The sequence below is a fragment of the Schistocerca piceifrons genome, chromosome 6 (assembly GCF_021461385.2).
Source record: "Schistocerca piceifrons isolate TAMUIC-IGC-003096 chromosome 6, iqSchPice1.1, whole genome shotgun sequence".
NCBI classification, from domain to species: Eukaryota; Metazoa; Arthropoda; class Insecta; order Orthoptera; family Acrididae; genus Schistocerca; species Schistocerca piceifrons.
Genome location: NC_060143.1, coordinates 485838348 through 485861628, shown reverse-complemented (window position 1 = coordinate 485861628; position 23281 = coordinate 485838348). Strand labels below are relative to the sequence as shown.

At 41.8% G+C, this 23281-nt stretch overlaps 1 protein-coding gene across 1 annotated transcript in view; it reads right to left on the bottom strand.

Annotated features, from left to right (window-relative positions):
• The window catches only part of LOC124803401 (facilitated trehalose transporter Tret1-like), a 56714-nt gene extending 50629 nt beyond the window's left edge, over positions 1-6085 (bottom strand). The window contains exon 1 of the mRNA XM_047264584.1: positions 6049-6085. Coding sequence (XP_047120540.1) covers positions 6049-6085 — 37 coding nt within the window. The remainder of the gene's footprint in view (positions 1-6048) is intronic.
• Between the last annotated feature and the right edge of the window lie 17196 nt (positions 6086-23281).

The window sequence follows — 23281 nt, the reverse complement described above, 5'->3', positions numbered from 1 at the left end:
TGTATTAGGCTACAAGTTTTGAGCCTGCAACTGTTGACAGAACCATTAATAAACGCTTTAAGGAATTAAATACTTATTTTCCTCTCTGTTCTGAAGGTGTAATTAATTGATACAGAAGTTGAATTTTGGGAATCAGATTTCTGCTTTAGGAGTGTTCCAAAAATTTGTTGCCTTATGTTGTATTGAGAGGCCCCCATATTCTCAATGTTCAATCGCTTATTACTTGTATAGATATCGTAAGAGAATATTCTTTCAATGTTCGATAGTTCAGTTAGGACACGTTATTGTGAGGGAGAGTTTTGTTATTGTGTTCGTATCTCGCTGTAGGAAGGTATGTAGAAGTTGTTGACAGGACGGATTTTGCGAATCTGTCTCTACCTGAGATAAATACTAGACGGTTCCATTTTACCTACTGAATCTCTAAAGTTTAAAGCTATTAACACTTTTTTGAACATTACATGTCCGGTTTGGAATGACGACCGTATTTGTATCTGTCTACAAATAATCACAGCTGGTAAATGAATCCATGTACAAGTACTGCACTCTAGCCTGTATTCTCGAATATAAAATAATGCTATGTTTTGGAGTCGAAACCAACAGACCAACTGCTTAAAATCCATTAGTTGCACGTTCGCTTTCATAAATCCTGGAATACGGTAACAATACTTGTAACTTGCCATTATAGGGATGTGTTAAGACTCCTTGCCACTTTGAGAGACAGGTTAGAGGAACGCCTGCTACGACATCGATGACTAGTTAACTTGGCACTGAGAAAAGTAATAGGGACATCTCTGGAATAGGTGAAACATTATAGGAGATGTAGGGTGTAGTAGTTCGGTAAGTACGAAACGATTAGGCTAAGACACGAAATTACTGAAGACAGCATCATCACGGTCAAAAAACCGCCGACTTAAATAGTATTAGGCACTAGAAACACATACTTTTTTACATCTTTTGGAACCACAGATACCGTATAATTTTAATAGAAAGCAGTTCAAACCACAATGAATTATTTATTTTCAACTCGGGTAACTATCTTCACATCATAGACTCCAGATGACGGTAGGAGCAAGTACACGAAGCCGCCGTATATTACCAACTGGTACCTGTCGTGAATTCAAGAATTAAAAATAAATAATTTCTTGCGATTTGAAGTGCTTTCTATATACAAAAATAATTAAATAAGTAAAAAAACAGGAAGAGATGTTAAGTGAAGGTATAAATAATGCGTTTCCCTTCACGAAGTGGCGCAGTCTCGAAAGGTTACTGGTGCATACTACAGAGAATGTAAGGCTCATGATTTCTTAAGAAAGATGGCTTAGTCATGCACGAACCGATAGATGACTCTGCTGTAGGTTATCGTGATCCTGCAGTAGCTCCTTGCGTCTCCAGGTGGAATTTTCATTGCAATTCTCAAAGCTATTGCTGCCTATTCTTACTCTGCAACTGAGAACCTGCCAACATCATTATCGTTGGGAGTTTTATAAAAAGATATGTTCGCCCCGTGCACTAGTCGAAGACAGAATGTGTTAAGTTACAATAGTAGGCATGGTAGCTCGATCTTAAAGTACTTGACTAGTGTTCAGAACGATTGGGGTCACAGTCGTTGGGTGCAACAAATTTTTTTCACCTCTGGCAACGATTTATTGACGAGAAAAATGCCAAGTTGCAGCGGCGCACGTGTCCAATGTATAAGCATTTTTTAAGGTTAGATTAGTACATGCTGTGAGTGCTTGCTATTTGCTATAGATTCCAAACGCTTAAGAATAATGAGGCGCACGACTGTTTTGTAAGTAGACCCTTTTCAGACTTTCTCTTTAATTATTCTTCGAGCTTAGCGGTTTGCAAAGCTAGAATAATTTCCTTTTCAGTTTGGGTCTTCCGATTTTTTCGAAGGTTGCACTGTCTGAAATCAAAATCACGATATCTATATTATTCCCATGTTACTGTAACGGTTATGGTTTTTCAGATCTAATTTACATTTGTAAACAGCGCACATCAATTATTTTCCAGTGTTCTCATCATGCCCAGAATAAAAACACGACGCTTCAAATAAAGTACAACAAGAAATTTTGGTTAACTGACATTATCAGTGAGTGCAATAGTCGATCTATGAATTTGTACTGTAGCCTTTTTATGAAAATATTTTGATTCGTTGCCATGATCGCTATGTTCATACAATACTGGATTACCGGTTCGGCAAAATAAAATGCCATCATCAGATGCATAAAACCGAGCATTGACAGTTACATGATACAATGATTTACACCACTCTGTCACAATAAGAACATACAATGTGCACAAGATAGAGGCACCAACCTAGTAATGTACTAACTTAGCGATCTTGATAAAACTTGTTGTTGTGGTCTTCAGTCCAGAGACTGGTTTGATGCAGCTCTTCGTGCTACTCTATCCTGTGCAAGCTTCTTCATCTCCCAGTACCTACTGCAACCTACATCCTTCTGAATCTGTTTAGTGTATACATCTCCTGGTCTTCCTCTAGGATCTACGATTTTTACCCTCCACGCTGCCCTCCAGTACTAAATTGGTGATCCGTTAATGCCTCAGAATATGCCCTACCAACCGATCCCTTCTTCTAGTCAAGTTGTGCCACAAATTTCTCTTCTCTCCAATTCTATTCAATACCTCCTCATTAATTATGTGATATACCCATCTATTCTTCAGTATTCTTCTGTAGCACCATATTTCTAAAGCTTCTATTCTCTTCTTGTCTAAACTATTTATCGTCCACGTTTCACTTCCATACATGGCTACACTCCATACAAATACTTTCAGAAATGACTTCCTGACACTTAAATCAATACTCGACGTTAACAAATTTCTATTCTTCAGAAACGCTTTCCTTGCCATTGCCAGTGTACATTTCATATCCTCTCTATTTCGACCATCGCCGGCCGGGGTGGCCGAGCGGTACTAGGCGCTACAGTCTGGAGCCGCGTGACCGCTACGGTCGCAGGTTCGAATCCTGTCTCGGGCATGGATGTGTGTGCTGTCCTTAGGTTAGGTAGGTTTAAGTAGTTCTAAGTTCTGGGGGACTGATGACCTTAGAATTTGAGTCCCATAGTGCTCAGAGCCTACTTCGACCATCATCAGTTATTTTGCTCCCCAAATAGCAAAACTCCTTTACTACTTTAAGTGTCCCATTTCCTAATCTAATTCCCGCAGCATCACCCGATTTAATTCGACTACATTCCATTATCCTCGTTTTGCTTTTAGTGGTGTTCATCTTATATCCTCCTTTCAAGATACTGTCCATTCCGTTCAGCTGCTCTTCCAAGTCCTTTGCTGTCTCTGACAGAATTACAATGTCATTGGCGAACCTCAAAGTTCTTATTCTTTCTATATTAATTTTTACTCCGAATTTTTGTTTCCTTTACTGCTTGCTCAATATACAGATTGAATAACAGCGGGGATAGGCTACAACCCTGTCTCACTCCCTTCCAAACCACTTCTTCCCTTTCATGCCCCTCGACTCTTATTGGGATATACGTAAAAGTTTTACATAAGTAGTCTACAGTACATACAGAATTTTGTTCGACAAACTATGTCCTCGAGGCAACATGAAGTTTCGTGGATTCTTTTAGAATGCAGGAAATTTATTCAAAATGTTCGGATGTGTATGAGTACCTAAAGGACCAAACTGCTGATGTCATCGGTCCCTAGATTTACACACTAATTAAACTAACTTATGGTAAGAATAACACACATATCCTTGCCCGAGGGAGGACTCGAACCTCCGACGGGAGGGGGCGCGCAGTACGTCACATGGCGCCTCAAACCACAAGGTCACCCCACGTGGCGAAATTTATTCACAGTTGTGAATATGAACCAGCATCGCCTGTATATTGTAATGACGACAACGAATATTGTGCTGGATGGGGACTCGAACCCGGGTCTGCTGCTTTAAGCGAGCGGTCACCTTAACCGCTTCTGCTATCGATGCACGAATCACGGCCAGATCCAAACTTTCATAAGTCGCCATCTCTGTGTCACAACCTGCACTCATACGTTACAGATATTCCAATCGAAAAGAGTGCCTTCCGAAATGCATTCACAAAAGAAGACGAAGTAAATATTCCAGAATTCGAATCGAGAACAGCTGCCAACATAAGTAACGTAGAAGTAAATATCCTCAGAGTAGTGAAGCAACTCAAATCACTTAATAAAAGGAAGTCTTCTGGTCCAGACTGTATACCAATTAGGTTCCTTTCGGAGTATGCTGATGCATCAGCTGATGCATTAGCTCCATACTTAACAATCACATAGAACCGTTCGGTCGACGAAAGATCCGTACCAAAACACTGGAAACTTGCACAGGTCACACCAATATTCAAGAAAGGTAGTAGGAGCAATCCACTAAATTACAGGCCCATATCGTTAACGTCGATGTGCAGCAGGATTTTAGAACTATATTGTGTTCGAACATTATGAATTACCTCGAAGGAAACTGTCTGTCGACACACAGTCAACATGGCTTTAGAAAACATCGTTCCTGTGAAACACAACTAGCTCTTTATTCACATGAAGTGCTGAGTGCTATTGACAAGGGATTTCAGATCGATTCCGTATTCCTGGATTTCCGGAAAGCTTTTGACACTGCACCACACAAGCGGCTCGTGGTAAAATTGCGTGCTTGTGGAATATCGTCTCAGTTATGTGACTGGATTTGCGATTTCCTGTCAGAGAGGTCACAGTTCGTAGTAACTGACGGAGTTTCATCGAGTAAAACAAAAATGATTTCAGGCGTTCCCCAAGGTAGTGTTATAGGCCCTTTGCTGTTCCTTATCTATATAAACGATTTGGGAGACAATCTGAGGAACCGCCTTCGGTTGTTTGCAGATGACACTGTCGTTTATCGACTAATAAAGTCATCAGAAGATCAAAACAAACTGCAAAACGATTTAGAAAAGATATCTGAATGGTGTGAAAAGTGGCAGTTGACCCTAAATAACGAAAAGAGCGAGGTCATCCACATGAGTGCTAAAAGGAACTCGTTAAACTTCGGTTACACGATAAATCAGTGTAGTCTAAAAGCCGTAAAGTTAACTAAATACCTAGGTATTACAATTACGAACAACTTAAATTGGAAGGAACACATAGAAAATGTTGTGGGAAGGCTAACCAAAGGCTGCGTTTTATTGGCAGGACACTTAGAAAATGTAACAGTATACTAAGGAGACTGCCTACACTACGCTTGTTCGTCCTCTTTTAGAATACTCCTGCGTGGTGTCGGATCCTTACCAGATAGGAGTGACGGAGTAAGTCGAAAAAGTTGAAAGAAAGGCAGCACGTTTTGTATTATCGCGAAATATGGGAGAGAGTGTCACAGAAATGATACAGGATTTGGGCTGGAAATCATTAAAAGAAAGGCGTTTTTCGTTGCGACGAAATCCTCTCACGACATTCCAATCACTAACTTTCTCCTCCCAATGCGAAAATATTTTGTTGACAGCGACCTACATAGGGCGGGACGATCCCTACGATAAAATAAGGGAAATCAGAGATTGTACGGAAAGATATAGGTGTTCATTCTTTCCGCGCGCTGTACGGGATGGGAATAATAGAGAATTGTGAAGGTGGTTCGATGAACCCTCTGCCAGGCACTTGAATGTGATTTGCAGAGTATCCATGTAGATGTAGATGTAGATCCAGGAAGAACATTTTTATTGAGAGTCGAGAGCCTGGTATTGGCGAATAAACACGTACGCATGTCCGAGGGAACGCGACACCGTCCTTCCTAAAAACACAGGGACTGCTATTTCGCATCTGGTATGCGACGCACGTGTTTGAAACCTTGAGAAGTTCTTTCAATCATTACGACTATCACCGCCGCGAAAGGGCACTACTTTGAGCAAATTGCAAAGACTACAGAAACAGCTGTCGGTTCCTACTAAACGACCAGGTGGCCTTTCTTATGATGTCGAAAATCTTTGCCGGAACTCCCGATGCCTGCCTGCCCCGAATGGGACCACGTGCTACACAGTTACGGAAAAGTTGAGCTTGACAGACGTACTTCCAACGACTCACCTATGACGGTGGCTGCGAACTGTCGTAGCACGGACATGGTGGGAGGCGTCGTCTTGTTGCGTGTCGGCGGCAAGTGGCGGCGTCGCCGACGCGGGCGTCGTTTTTATAAGTGACGCCGCGACCCGCACTCATGATCTTCGCCCCGCGGGCGCCGCACCAGAAAACAGCGTGAGTCGCTTCGAGCGAGAAGAAAGGAGGGGTGGGGGTGGGGTAGGGAGGCGGATGTTTTGGTGTAAGGTAGGTCCTCAGCACCGCTCGCCTCAGAGCAGGAGCTCCTCCCGCCAAGTGGACTGCTGCTACTGACTCCCACTCCGCGCAGACGCCTCAGCGTCTGGTAAACACCATATATACTTCACAACGCCGTGACACGGCGGGGAGTCACCGACAGCGACGTTGGGTACACCAGCTATAAATAACACTCCCGAAATCCGCTGAAAATTTCGAAATCGGAGATGCGAACAGTATTCAGTAAATCAGTCGCCTCACTGGAATTCATACAGGAGGTAACGATGATCGTTTTGCTTCTTAGAAGGTATCTCGTCAGTGAAACGAGCTCTGGGAAGGAGGATAAGTCGACCGGGATTTTACTTCCAGACGGATCACCAGGTACACTTTGTGAAAAGTGAGAAGATGGCGAATTTTTAAATCCAAATTAACCAACTTATTGTGGCGTTCGCTGTGTTATTAAGTGGTTTGGTATTTAACTAATTTGTAAATGAGAATGAGAATGTTATTTCATTACAGTGAGTAATCACAAAATAATTTTTTCTCCCGGCTAAAGATTTGGTCAACTTGCTAAAGAAATCCAAGTTAACGTTGTGTTAAAGTGTTGTCTGTAAGTTGTGTAAGTGTCACTAAATCACAGTTCATACAACAGATTCTATACAACTATTTATTATGATGGAAACAGTTATCTTCAGCAAAATGATAATTAAAACCACCGAATATCAGCCGCGCACAACACTGACGCATGTTACCTCAAACAATGTTCTTCGCAACTCGTGCGTAATTAATTTCGGCTCCATGCATCAGCAAGAAAAGTTTTTTATATGGATCGTGCTATGAGCGCTGTTTTTAAAGAGCCAATCTGATTCAAATTATTTTCATTAAAATGAGTTCGGGACTACCGGTGCACAGTTATTTTTACACATTTTTATTACCTTCGGCATTTATGTCTGCAGAGTTGCGTAATTTGAATTTGCCGCTGAGATAGTTGTTAATATGGTGGCAGACAACTGACAGAGACTTTGTATTGTTAGAGCAAATTTCCTTTTAACAGATTAAGTATTTGAATTAATGATTAATAAAAGTGGTTCAAATGGCTCTGAGCACTATGGGACATAACATCTGAGGTCATCAGCCCCCTAGAACTTAGAACTACTTAAACCTAACTAACCTAAGGACATCACACACATCCATGCCCGAGGCAGGATTCGAACCTGCGACCGTAGCGGTTGCGCGGTTCCAGACTGTAGCGCCTAGAACCTTCGTCCGCACCGTCTGACAATGGTTATTAAACTTTACTTTTATATTGTGCACTATTTAGGTTAATTTTCATCAAGCAAACCTTTGATACTTTAGTAAGAAACACAGATAAAAATGCGATACAAACCGCTATCAACAATGGCTGCGCTTCTTGCAACGGAAAGAAATAATTAACACAGATAATGCTTATTGAGAGAGAGATTAAAGTTATAAATAATTATTCACTCATATTTATAATAATAATGAATTACATTCGAAAGTAATAATTAACAAATAATTACAATTTCTTAAAAGACCTCAGTTTGATATGCGTCTTGCGTCCGCAACCTACAAAAGCCAACAAAAAAAAGGTAAAAACAACGGAAGACAAACGCAGATCATAAAAGGAATTTACAATTATCATTGTCTTTGTATGATACACATCGATATGTCCAATTACATCATAAAATATTATATAACTAATTAATATTTATCATCGTTTTGTTTTATTTCACTGTTTTTCCACATGTCGGATCGATAATGTTTATAACTGTTTGAGGCATAATTTCCTCTCGTCGCACTGTAGCTAAAATTTATCTCGTGGATGTTACACTATTCTGCGGGAACCTTCGGAACTCATACTAGGTGTTATGTCGAACATCATGAGGAATTTGCCTCCTTCCAGCTCATATTTATCTAGATTCTCTAACGCAGTGGACTGTGAAACATGGTTAGAAAGGTGCGCTCGTCTGCTTTGCTACCAAAAAAACTGTAAGGGGGCGGAAGGCCCAAATTGCAAGCCCCTGTCTATAGCAACAGTTTGTTGAAGCATCTCTAAACTTCTGGTAAGCTCCAACAGTATGCGTTCGCAGAAGAAAGGAGCCTCCTCTAGATGAATAAGCTCGGGTTCGCTGCATTTCGCTGATGTGAAACACTTCTACATCTACATCTACATCCATACTCCGCAAGCCACCTGACGGTGTGCGGCGGAGGGTACCTTGTGTACCTCTATCGGTTCTCCCTTCTATTCCATTCTCGTATAGTTCGTGGAAAGAGAGATTGCCGGTATGCCTCTGTGTGGGCTCTAATCTCTCTGATTTTATCATCATGGTCTCTTCGCGAGATATACGTAGGAGGGAGCAATATACTGCTTGACTCCTTGGAGGAGGTATGTTCTCGAAACTTCAACAAAAGCCCGTACCGAGCTACTGAGCGTCTCTCCTGCAGAGTCTTCCACTGGAGTTTATCTATCATCTCCGAAACGCTTTCGCCATTACTAAATTATCCTGTAATGAAGCGCGCTGCTATTCGTTAGATCTTCTCTATCTCTTCTATCAACCCTATCTGGTACAGAGCCCACACCGGTAAGCAGTATTCGAGCAGTGGGCGAACAAGTGTACTTTAACCTACTTCCTTTGTTTTCGGACTGCGTTTCCTTAGGATTCTTCCAATGAATCTCAGTATGGCATCTGCTTTACCGACGATTAATTTTATATGACCATTCCATTTTAAATCACTCCTAATGCCTACTCCCAGATAATTTATGGAATTAACTGCTTCCAGTTGTTGACCTGCTATATTGTAGCTAAATGATGAAGGGTCTTTCATTTTATGTATTCGCAGCACATTACACTTGTCTACATTTAGATTGAATTGCCATTCCCTGCACCATGCGTCAATTCGTTGCAGATCCTCCTGCATTTCAGAACAATTTTCCATTGTTGCAGCCTCTCGATATACCACACCATCATCCGCAAAAAGCCTCAGTGAACTTCCGATGTTATCCACAAGATTATTTATGTATATTGTGAATAGCAACGGTCCTACGTCACTCCCCTGCGGCATACCTGAAATCACTCTTACTTCGGAAGACTTCTCTCCATTGAGAATAACATGCTGCGTTCTGTTATCTAAGAACTCTTCATTCCAATCGCACAATTGGTCTGACAGTCCGTATGCTCTTACTTTGTTCATTTAATGACTGCGGGAAACTGTATCTAACGCCTTGCGGAAGTCAAAAAACACGACATCTAACTGTGATCCCGTGTCTATGACCCTCTGAGTCTCGTGGACGAGTAGCGCGAGCTGGGTTTCACACGATCGTCTTTTTCAAAACCCATGCTGATTCCTACAGAGTAGATTTCTAGTCTCCAGAAAAGTCATTATACTCGAACATAATACGTGTTCCAAAATTCTACAACTGATCGACGTTAGAGATATAGGTTACAGTTCTGCACATCTGTTCGACGTCCCTTCTTGAAAATGGGGATGACCTGTGCCCTTTTCCAATGTTTTGGAACGCTACGCTCTTCTACAGACCTACGGTACACCACTGAAAGAAGGGGAGCAAGTTCCTTCACGTACTCTGTGTAAAACTGTGACTGTGCGTTATTCACTAGCGATATATTGAAAACAGCAGAAGCCTCTTTCTCCCTTTCTTCATTTATTGGTTTTTCGAAAGGATTTCTTATTGAACCACGTTCTCGGCTGATAATCGTTTCCACCCGAACTCCGACGATCGTTCGAGTTAGGTTTTTATTCTCTTTCGCCGTCCTCAGTCTCGGTGCCTTGCTTCCAACCCACATACAACGATCGTGAAAGTTTTTCCGCTATGTACTTCTGTTGACTATGCTGGCATTAGTAGCTCACAGATAGTGGCACATGTAAGTGAAATTACAATCAAATGAAAACCCCCTGGCTGCATACATGCGTTGATATAAGTCAATGGCTACAGTTGAAAATGTGTGACCCGACCGGGACTCGATCCCGGGATCTCCTGTTTACATGGCAGACGCTCTATCCGTCTGAGCCACCGAGGACACAGAGGATACTGTGACTGCAGGGACTTATCTCTGGCACGCCTCCCGTGAGGAAGATGGTATCCGTTCTACGTGGTGCTGTATGATTGACATACAGTATATTGGTAGTCTCATGTCCAAACAACACAATTTTGCGTTAAAGTAGTACTAGCACGACTGGAGACCTAAGATGTTTACCGCGTAACTGTATCCTTGAAAGAACACGGAGGTGTGTTCGTTCTATTTCCTGTACAATTTTTATGGGAAAACTTTTATGCACAATGGCTTTGTTACTTTCAGAGGATCAGAGTCGTTCTCTGATAGAAGATTCTGATTTGAATGGCATTTTGCCAGAGTTTACTGCGCTTTGTAGATTCTACAAAGAGCAGTGCTGTGAGCACCAGACACCGAAAAAGAATATTATGGACCTACTAGTCAGGATGTCTGTGGCAGAGGCTATAATGACCTTTTTTGAAAAGAAAAGGAGACTTCTGTTAAAAATGTGTTAGGCACCTCCAGAAAGGCAAAATTATACAAACGTCATCCAAACCAAGGTCTAGAAAATCGATACGACGGGAATGATCACTGACTAACAGTTCACTACATTTTATACCATGAACATGTCAACTCGAGTAGTGCAATAGCAGAACTAAAGCAAAACATATCGAAACAGGACTTCTGTCTTGCAAAGCGAAGGTGTGTTTCACTTTCGCAAAAACCGAAGCAGTCTGCACCATTGTTTGTGTGGGAAAGGTTACGAATTTGTTGTGACTGACATGATACGGAAGTGATAGCGTCGTGCATTGTATTGTAGAAAGTTATGGGTCGCCTGTTGGCCAACGAACGATTACACGCTATCGGACAGGAGATCCTCCATGGATCGCTTTTGAGGCACAACGGCGGACGACGTATCAAGAACATCACAGCCTACGAGAACACGAGAATAGTGTAACCGATTGCCTGAACCGTGCCATTACTGACATGCCTGTAGCGTCGCTCCATGTGCTTTTCGCAACTATTGTAGCCTGGCCACAGTGTGTTTCTTACCTGCACACGTCTCCATATTCGAACGTCCAGTGATGTAGTCCTTGTTTCATCACTAATATCTGTGCCCTGCTACGTTTAATGAGCAGACTTGCTCATACGGGCTCGTGATACCTACCTCCCGTAATGACGAGTTGGAAGGCATAGCTGTTCACAAGTTATTGTAACGCAGTATTGAATGGGAGACTTATTTACAGCAATATGACACTGATACAGCGATGAAGTTTTGTTGCACTTTCCACCTTTTTAATAAATTTAACTAGGAGTTTGGCGACTCTTTTCAAAATTGTTTAGGCTTTCGTGGCCACTTGTTGACAAACTGCCTATTTGCTTCTGTCTCGGGTTCTTCGGCCAACGTTCGTCTGATGATTTTACTGACGTTTCGCCAGCACGAGTGGCTGGCATTGTCAAAGCCTCACCCTCCATTGCCGGTGCTGAACTGGAGCCGCGCTCGCGACCGCAGACTATATGTACCTGGCGCGCCAACGTCCGAGGGCTTCTCCGCACTTGGCCGACCGGTTCTAGGCGCTCCAGTCTGGAACCGCGCAACCAGTATGATCGCAGGTTCCAATCCTGCCTCGGACATGAATGTGTGTGATGTCCTTAGGTTAGTTGGGTTTAAGTTGTTCTAAGTTCTAGGGGACTGATGACCTCATATGTTAAGTCCCATAGTGCTCAGAGCCATTTGAACCATTGTTGGCTTCTCCGCGGTCATTTCCGGTGCGGTTCTCCTCTTGCTACCTGCGACGGTCGTTCACTGCAGTACAGCAAGCCAGGATCCGTTTACCTTAAGGCTTTCTTCTTTCTTGTTGAAGCTATTGCCGTGTTTGTGTATTACTACAGCTTCTCTGAACAAGCGGATGTGATAGTGCTTCTCTACAGCCAGAACTGCCGTGTCGGTGAAGCACAATCACACCCTCTTGTTCAGAGAAGCTGTAGAAATACACAAACACGGCAATAGCTTCAACAAGAAAGCCAGAACTTCCGTGTCGCTGAAGCACAATCACACCCGCGTGTTCAGAGAAGCTGTAGAAATACACAAGAAACAAGAAATCTTTAAGGTAAATGGATCCTGGCTTCCCGTAGTGCAGCGAACGACCGTCACAGGTAACAAGAGTAGGACTGCACCGGAAATGACTGCGGAGAAGCCCTCGGACGTTGGCGCGCCAATTACATATAGTCTGCGGCTGCGAACTCGGCTCCAGTTCACCGCAGGCAATGGAGGGTGAAGCGTTGACAATGCCAGCCACTCGTGCTGTCGAAACGTCAGTTAAATCATCAGACGAACGCTGGCCGAAGAAACGGAGACAGAAGCAAAGAGGATTGCTTTTCAGTTGTGATCTCTGTGAAGGTTTTTGGGGTGCAGATTACAAAAAATACACAAATTAATTTCCGTCATCAATTACACTGTAAGCTACGAACATTTAATGTACCGCTCACAGTGCACCATCCCTACCACGAAATGTTGACTTCAGTATAAACACTTATCGTATGTTTACAGTATATGCTACAGTGGATACGAGTTTTAGGAGAACCAGACAAATCGGCTTGTTGACTCTGTGCGTGATGCGTCAAATTAATTAGTCTGTCGGTTTGTGGTACTAACTGAGGCCGGAGCGAGAAGCGCTGCTGAAAAGTTACTTGCTTTTATTTGTGGTGGAGGCTAATTATAAGAATAAAAATACACTTCATAAAGTTTATGCCTGTTATCCACCTCAGTAATCATATGAAGCACAGTTCGTGTCCCCCTGTACAAAATAACTACAGTAGGTGTTCAAAAATGGTTCAAATGGCTCTGAGCACTATGGGACTCAACTGCTGTGGTCATCAGTCCCCTAGAACTTAGAACTACTTAAATTTAACCAACCTGAAGACATCACATACACCCATGCCCGAGGCAGGATTCGAACCTGCGACCGTAGCAACAGCGCGGTTCCGGACTGGAGCGCCTAGAACCGAACGGCCACCGCGGCCGGCACAGTAGGTGTGTCCACGGGAGTTGTGGATTTGAGGAATTACAGATGGGGACTCGAATCATTTGCAAGTAAGTGGACGTAGGCAGTACTCACTACCAGACCACCCCTGATTATCGACCGCGGTCCCTGTCACCAACACTCACCGGCCCACGGCCGTTAACTCTGACGGCGGATGTTTTCCCAAAGCGATGTCCTCGCGTTACGCTCCGCCTGCACAGTGTCACGTGAAAAATGCCGCGTCAGCACGACCGCATAAATTAAGTGTTTCATGCGTCGGGCTCCCACCACCCCTCTGCGACCAAGTGCGCTGGTATCGTTCACCTTATCCATCCTACACACGAATGGTACGCCGATTGTCAGTACAAAATTAATACCAAATTTGGTATCACTCTTTGAACGACGGCTTTATCGAGTCATTTCCTGTGCATTTGACCACATCAGTATAAATTCCTCGCGAAAGAAGAAGAGAAAAAAAATACAAAGATAAAACTCTGCTGTTTATATAACAGCAGTGTTGATGTATTCAATCATCTCTTTGTGTCTGTCTGTTATTCACTTGATCGTGCAATCACGAGCCTCTCCATTTTTGGAAGAAGCAATCGATTCCGCATAAGCCTAAAGCCGAATTAAAATGTGGATAACTACAAGTCTCTGCTAAGAATGCTGAAGACTCCATACTCAGTTATCAAAATTTTTCTGTTAAGTTTGTTAATCGTTTGATTAGTAATAGTGGTCACCAAAAGCGAAGATGAAACTAGCCAAAGTGCTAATAAAAATAATTTGCATGAAAGAACATGATCCCTACCGAGTGGAAACGGGAGTTGGTCTCACTGGACAAACCCTACAGAAAAATTAAATTACTCGTCGCCATGGTGTATGTATTCCGTGATAGCATATACACTACAATTAGGTAATTTTGCGGCACAGAAACAAACCCTGCTAGTAATCAAATTTAATTATCATGAATCACGTTGCCTAGTAATTTGGAAAACTCCCATACAAAAACCCCGTACTATAATTACCGAAATTTTAACAGATTTGCGCACGGAATTGCTCTGACGATCCAACATATTAGAGCTTATCGTAATAGATTTACACTAGGCAGAATTTTTCGCTCTTCAGATTATTGCTTGAAAACGCTTGGCGATACAATATTAAGAAGAAAGAATGAAATACACTTACCAAAAACCAAATACAACTCAACACAGCGAAATTCAGTGATATAAATACGCAGATATTAAAAAAAATAACGTAAGAATTTTGCTTTATGATGTAAATGATCCTTAATGCTTTTTATTTAATGATACAGTAGACTGGAAATCAGTTCCTTTTGAGAAATTAAACGAAGTTCGTTTAAGTTTAATATCTGCAGCTATTAGGAAAAATAAATTTCAGTTTCTCAGTATTATTTCTTTGATATTTTCTTTCAATTAACGTATATGATTTATCTAAACATTAAACAGAATAATAAGAACCTATGTCAGGTAATAAAGTCTCTGAACAGTAATGTACTCTACCGCAGGCAAACTACAATTACAGAAAAAATTATGTTCTGCAAATAATTTGATAGAACATAATCCGGATTTAGAATAGCCAACTCTGATCTTACACATATCCCAACAGTACCAGTGGGGCGATTTATGTTCTGCAGATAGCAGTTAACGCCACCGCGCTTTTTGTTAAAAATGATTTATTTGGGATAAAAAAGCTCAACTTGTGACGGCTTACCGTGCTAATTACTTCGTCCTGTAGTATCTAATTGATTACAAGTTTCGTTTCACAGTTTAGAAGTATGAAAATATGATATGTAGAAACTTTTTAGACGGATTTCTGCGAAGTTTTTATTGGTGTTAGATATAACTATACTTTTGGGAATACAAAATCCATAATATATGATTAAAGATTTTATTGAATCGTTAAAAGCACTTTCTACATACTCTTTGACGTACTAGGTGATTCATGAACCGTGTTCTCATTCTCTATTGCATCTGGCGACCAGGATTAACGCAGTTGAGAGTTGCGATTTCTCCAGATTACCGCACAAGGCGTATTGGGAGAATTCTGCCGTTCTCAATTCAAATTACTTTGACAGGGATGTCTTACGACACGGGTAACGATACGTATTTAAGAAATGTTCATTCAGAACTATTTCCGTAAATAATGACTCTTCTTTCCTTCCTTCTTTATCTCAGTTGAATCAGTTACCCATATTGCTAATAAACCAACTGTCACGACACAGACGGATCGAGATGCGAGTGACGCATGAAAGAAAAAATGAAACACAGCACACATACAACTCACGAAGGTCAGGCTGTATCAAAAAGAAACATCCGATTTGGCACATCTATATTTCTGAAACTAATAAATACATACAGTAAATTGTGTTTTTTGATGAAAGGGAAACTCAAAAAACTTTTTCTCATACCATTTCATAGGTGTTCAATATGCCCCCCTTGAGATTCACGGCATATGTCAATGCAGTATTCAAATTGTTCCCACACTACAGCGAGCACGTCTTGAGCGACAGCTTCCACAGCTGTTGTTGGGCGATGTCTCAGTTCATTCATTCTTGTTGGTAACGGAGGCACATAAGCAGAGACTTTTATAAAAGCAATAATCACAGTTAGGTAAGGCTGAATTGACATTCTTCAAAAACAGTCGCTGAAAATGATGAACAAAACTCTAAACAACAATACTGGTCGTTGCGGAGGGCGGAGACGTGAGAGGGGAAATACCGAGGTAATTGACGCTCGGCGCTACCAACAGAAACTGCATCGTTTAACTTCATCACACAATATTGACTTTGCAACTGCCACGTCGCCGGCGCTTGCGGAAATGAAAAAAACAGGGAAGTCGACATGAAGTATTCCCCGGACAAATCCGATATGTGACGAAACCGAACGATGGACCCATAAGACACCTTTTACTGTGCCACTTACATGCGGTTACCATTACTAGCAAAGTGGTTATCGGGATGCGTGAACGTGCATCGTCTTCAGTTGTTGCTCTAAGGGGGGATAAGCAGACAGCTAGTAGTTGATGTACAGACTATTTAATAATAAATCAGTAGTTAAATATACAAATCCAATACCAGTAGTATATTTACAATCTGCAGACGATATTTTTATAGGCAGGTACGTCGATGCTTTTACCTCCGATATATCGGTGTCTTGTCGATATTTCTGGAGCCAGTAATGATATTTCATTTAAATATCGATATATCGGATTCGTGATATTTTCAAAAATAACAGAAGTCCTAACGGCAACCGACGAGATTCATCGCAATCGGAATGATGAACTCCTGTGAGGAAATCTTCAGATAAGACACACACTGCTGTGTGGCATATTACGAGAACGTGTACAGGCCATCATTTAAAAACTGCGGTACAGAAAACTGTGTGTAGTTGGGTGCCTCGAATGCTCACTCCTGTTACGGAACAGACGAGACTGGACATCTGTCAATAATTTCTTTTGCGTTTTGAGCGTGGAGGTGATACATTCCTTAACACCACTGTGACTGGTGATGAAAGCTGCGTTCACCATTTTGACCACGAAAACAAGAGAGAATCAATGGAGTTCGGCTACAAAGGATCACCATGCCACCACAGCAGGCTAAGTCCTGCTCACGATGTTGTAGGATGTTCAAGGTGTGCTTACACGCACTAACAAACTCTGCAGCGTACAGCGAGACTCTCATAAAACTGAAACCACAAACTGGAAGTGTTCGTCCACAAATGAATACTATCTCCTTCAACAGGAGAATGGCAGAACACATACGAGCGCAGCAACATCTGCAACAGTGCGTCGCCTTGGGCTCGTTGTCATCGATCACGCTCCATGCAGTCGACACTTGAGTACTCCAATCTTCACCTATTTCCATAACTTTAAGAACATTTCGAGGACTTTACTTTGACAGGAAGGAGTAGTGCAAGCAGAGGTGTGTTCGCGGCTCCGTCAACAATGTCAAACATTCTACAGTGACGATCTCAACAACCTGCTCTCTCTTTGGGAGGAATGTGTTCATCGCCAGGGTGACAATCCTAAGAAATAAATATTTAGGCATGAGGAATAAAGATGTGCAATGTTAATAAATCTGTGTCATTCAAAAAGCTTTAAGAGTTTTCACACAAAAAAATGAATTCGTCATCAATTTTCACCACGCCATCGTACAAGCGTAGATGCTACAGCGTCCCAGGAGTGGACGACTGCGCAATACACAATGGTCTCCCTTTCGAGTTACATTGTCACTTTATTGCTAACTGCGACACCTTTATTTCTTAGTGAAATCCAAAGCACTTTTATTCTTCTGTTACTTTTTTCAGCTTCTATCCTCTCAATGTTGTCAATTATAATAGCGGATGATGATTTAGTGACTTTACTGATAATCGATACCGTCGTTTAATCAACATAATAATTACTACGTATTATTTTCTTGAAGGTGCATTTAATTTCCGGCGATACTCTTGAATTTTTCTATTCACGCTGAAAATTTTCCACCACCAATCCCAGTAATTAGTGTTAGATGAAAATTTCTGGGTGGTACGGTACAGATAAAATTGGATGATCCGTATGTTTTGTTCATTCATAGAAAGTTTTTTTTTCAGTCGTTTGTTGAACACAATTCGGCTCTCTTGCTCAGTTCAACTGAAACTTGTAACGTTTGACCAATATTACTGACTCATGACAATTAATATTATAATTTGAGTAGTTAAACGGTTTCTAGTACTTGGAGATGTATATTAAAAATATGTCCCACTGGGCAGCTATCTGGAGCGGTGTTACATCAAGATTCTTAAGTTGGCAATAGGAGGAATATCGCAGGCACAAGTGTATTTCGGCGGACACGTAATGTCTGAAAAAGAGCGGGAAGCAGTTGAGTGGAAAGATCATTTTGAGCGTAGCGCTGTGTTAAAATGTGTATTTTTTAAAAATATATTCTCAAGGGAACATTATCTGTTGTTTAAGTTTTACATACATACGAAACCGCAAAATATATTTGTAGAGCTAGATTCCAAACAAATGCAGTTACGAACTGTAGTATGTTGGTGCGAACGAGAAGCAGAAACCTGCAATGGTGATGCTGAAGAAAACAGAAAATGGCAACATGCCGTAATAATCTACACACAATCGTTAACAGAAATTATGGATGTAACATCGATTTTTTACTGTCAGCCCATACTGTGTCAAAAATGGTCAAAAATTCCTAACTTCATTTACAACTTTCAAAGTATCCGCTGAGCTGTGCTGATGCATGTAAAACCGTGTTCCTACAGTGATTGAAGACATATTTTTTCTTGTAAGAACTGTCTCGTTTCAAACCCTCCGTGCTCAAAATTAAAGGCATATTCTACAGATTCTGCTTTAGCTGCACACATTCCGCATGATTGTAAATATTCAGCCAAATTGAGCCTTTACAGCGGTATTTGCGTTTCGATACCTTCGCGTTACTTGCATTGATTTTAAGCTGTTGGATATGTGGCAGCTCTTGTGTCATAAATACGTACGCCATTCGGAAGAATTTACCTCTTTCGTCAAGCCACAGTATTTTGTGGCTAACACACTGCCAACAACATCGACATAGTATCTACCTACATCAGACTTAATTTACAACCCAAAAAAATAAATAAATATAGAATGAGATTTTCACTCTGGAGCGGAGTGTGCGCTGATATGAAACATCCTGGCAGATTAAAACTGTGTGCCCGACCGAGACTCGAACTCGGGACCTTTGCCTTTCGCGGGCAAGTGCTCTGCCATCTGAGCTACCGAAGCACGACTCACGCCCGGTCTCACAGCTTTACTTCTGCCAGTATCTCGTCTCCTACTCGCGAAAGGCAAAGGTCCCGAGTTCGAGTCTCGGTCGGGCACACAGTTTTAATCTGCCAGGATGTTTCAAAATAAATATAGATTACCAACATTTCGAAAGTGATATTCTGTGCATCAACAAGATGAATGTCTGTGATCATGTATCCCAAAGTGAAACAGAATGTTGGAAATGCAGGTGGACGGCGTAGGTTATATCCAATCAGAAAGATTCCCAACAATTAGTAATAAAATTACATTCATAAATACGAATAAATAGCGGAGTGTGCGCTGATATGAAACATCCTGGCAGATTAAAACTGTGTGCCCGACCGAGACTCAAACTCGGGACCTTTGCCTTTCGCGGGCAAGTGCTCTGCCATCTGAGCTACCGAAGCACGACTCACGCCCGGTCTCACAGCTTTACTTCTGCCAGTATCTCGTCTCCTACTCGCGAAAGGCAAAGGTCTCGAGTTCGAGTCTCGGTCGGGCACACAGTTCTAATCTGCCAGGATGTTTCAAAATAAATATAGATTACCAACATTTCGAAAGTAATATTCTGTGCATCAACAACATGAATGTCTATGATCATATATCCCAAAGTGAAACAGACTGTTGGAAATGCAGGTGGACGGCGTACGTTATACCCAATCAGAAAGATTCCCAACAATTAGTAATAAAATGACATTCATAAATACGAATAAATACTCAACTTAACTGATGATTCTTCTTGTGTAATGTTTAGCACAATTAGACGTTTGAAATTATTACAAGTCTTCTAAAATATTAAAGTCCTATCTTTGTGCCTCTGAGTGATGCCTACGTAGAGTCCACAGCTGGCCTACGATTTTACGGAGTCTCGGAGACGACAGACGGACACTGTAGCTTATAGACTCGACGGTAACTGTAGTCTGTACACGATACGGCGCACTGTAGAAAACTGTCCACCGTAGCTCAGTGCTCCGGTATTTAACGAGGCATCGACCAATCGCGTGATCCCCATGGGTTGGCAACTTCGTACCCTGGCGGACCTCGGTATAGTTCGTACTGCCAAACCCTGTTGCCCTACGGGTGTTTCGTGGGCGTTTTATCGATTATGGTGCGGTACTCTCTGGATTCATGAGTACCGTTACCACACTGACAGATTTCGGTCCTGTAGTCACGGTGATTTAACTTTTTCGGTATCACGAGATGTTCACGTTCAAAGCTGACAACACCGCTAAATGGACAACACATAAGATAGCGTTAGTTTTGATCCTATTCGAGTCATGGGGTCCAACAACCTCCTTATATGCGCTTCCGATGTCACGGAGAAGATCATTTCGTACGGGCCACAGTATTGTGGGACACTGTGAAAACCTACCCGAGCGTCCGCTACAGGAGACTACAAGGAATGCCGCCTTCAGAATCTAATTTTAGCAAATTGGCCACAGTAATGCGATGACACGATAACGCAAGCCTGTGCTGTTACCTAAGAGGAATCCTATCGTTTATAGTCAAATAAATTGCTCTAAGAGAGAGAATCCACCGTACTGTGCGAGTTCCACAGCTGACCAAACGACATGAAGTACAAACTGCATGCAACAAAATTGATATTCGTGCCGATTAATGCGTATTAAAATCATCAGGAATTACAGAACTTGTTAAAACACACCGACGGCAGGAAACGGTGGCGTTTAAAGCGAAAATAAATGAAAGAACTTTAAGATTTAAGTCCCCGACTGCAACAAAGATATTATAGTGGAGCCCTAAGTCGGAATGGGTAAGGACGGGAGAAAGAAAAGAATGGCATACTTGGCTCAAAAGATCCAGCCGGTATTTTCCTTAAACGATTAAGGAACCCATTGAAAACCTTATTCTAAACCACCGTCTTTCTTTATGCGACCAGAGGGCGGTAACAGACGGGCCATTTCGCTCGGTCGTTAAAAGCACGTAAGGCGGCAGTTCCCTTCTGCTGGAACCGGACTGTTAGCGCGCTGGCGTTGTATTCTTACAGTAGGCAGCTATGTGGGATATATGAGGAGTAGCTACGGGAGCATGTACATCTCATTACTGCATTAGTGCAGCCGACAGACGGCGCTACAGTCAGAAAAACCGTGTCACGAAGCCGGCTCCTTTTCCTGACCTCCTAATTACTTGTGAGTCCCAAAAACACGGTAGTGTTCCTGTCTCCTTCCGCAGGAGACGGCCTAGTATAAGGGCGTTGTTAGCTGTTCGTAGGCGACTGTAGTGAGAAGTGTCAAACTAATGAAAAAAACGAGAAATACTGGATAAACAATACAACGGATAGCGATCAGATACATGTCTATTGCTGATCGCTAACAACTTGTATGTGGATGTGTGTGTTTGTGTTTGTCAGCGTTTTGATAAACTGTAAGGCATGTGAAGGAACTTAGTGTAAGTGTCCTGCTGTAACTCGTCCATTATGTAGAGATTACAGGATGGGGTTGTAATTAAACCTTCGATACTTGAGCCAGTGTAGACGAATAACTATTTATTGTATGGGTACCAAACTTGTAGGAACAATGTTCAGACTGCACTGCAGGATTTGTGTCGTTAGTGCTGTTTTAGAGCCGATTGTACAAAGCATTTAACTTAAGGTTAAGACAGAAAATGACCTCAAATCAAACTGAACCTGGAAATTTTCGTTGTATAACGTTGATCCTAAATCATATCGTCGTAAAATCGGATCATGTTTGACTGGCGAAAATTGACGGTTCAAATTCAGGCTCAACTCTAATCGCCAGTTTAAAGTGTAGTGGAACTGCGATTCATCGCTTTTGTTTTTAGCAGATACCAACTCAAATAATGAAAAAAGTTGTTATTAACACAAAAAATGGAAAGTAAATATTTGACTACGGCTTTCCGCGCCGCTCATGCTCAAAATGCTTTTTTTTCGACCCGCGACGTTAGGTTAAGGACATTACCAGCTACCGTTTGTACTTAATGATCAATCTCATAACAGCTCTTGGAAGACGACTCGTAATTTATGTGATTAGTTCAAAGGCATTTTATAGACACCTAGCACCAGAGTAAGAAAGGCAAATTAGAAATCTTTGCAATGAATTTTGACTGCAGCCAATAACGATTCAACATCACTTTTACTTGTTCTCTTTGGGATCGGCTTGCAGTAACTACGCAATTCGTGTTAAACTTTAAACCACCGATCGCCTCCTTAAACTGCTACTACAATTCCAAATGCATTGATAAACAGAACATAAGAAGGTATGTTGAAATAAACTAACCACTTTTTTCGCTCACTTATGTCTTTATATTGGCCCTGCATAACTGCCAGCAGCAAATCGTTCTCGTCTTTAGAGAAGTTTGACGATCGCTCCTTCTTCTGTTTGCTTGCTCCCATGGTTATACTACGACACCTTCGACAATAAATACTACGTGTCTGCGGTGTACGATAAATATCTGCCGTCGAAGGGCCATAATTGTGTCGATAGCTGGTTTCAGCCGTGTTGCCAAGCATGTTACGTGCTGTCTAATATGCATCGACCCTTAGTGTCACGATTCGCCGCTAGACACCGGTAGAGCAGAGTGTCGATATTTCAAGAATACCGAAAATTTGAGCCTCGTAAACGAACACTAGGTGCAGAAGTAGGAAACCGGACTTTGGCTGCAATAATTTCACGTCTGTTGTTTGAAACTGATAAACAATATTTCATTCAAAATAATCTCTATTGCTATTTATATGTTTCTTCCACCTCTCTGGCTGGCTAAGACTGCAACACAAAAAAAAGAACAAAAACAAAAAAAAGTTCTTTCAAGCGAACCAGTCACGAATTCAAGCGTTGTTCAGCTAGAGCGTGTCCCAGTGATGCAAATTGCAAATAGATGATAATGGGAGGTATCCGAGTGTGTGGAATAAGCCGCATGCCCTAGTATGTCCCAATTGAACGCCTCGATCGCTTCCCTGACCCGTTTTGCTGTATGTGATGGGGAGTTATCATGGCGCAATATGACTTTGTGTTGCCTTTTTCCATATTCCTGTCCTTTTTCACATAGTGCCCGATTTACATCGGTAATTTGCTGTTGGTAGCTATCAGTGTTAACGGTTCCACCAGGTTTTAGCAGCTCATGATAGATGTTACTCTTCTGATCTCACCAAACGCGGACCATCGTCTTCTTTCCAAAACGATT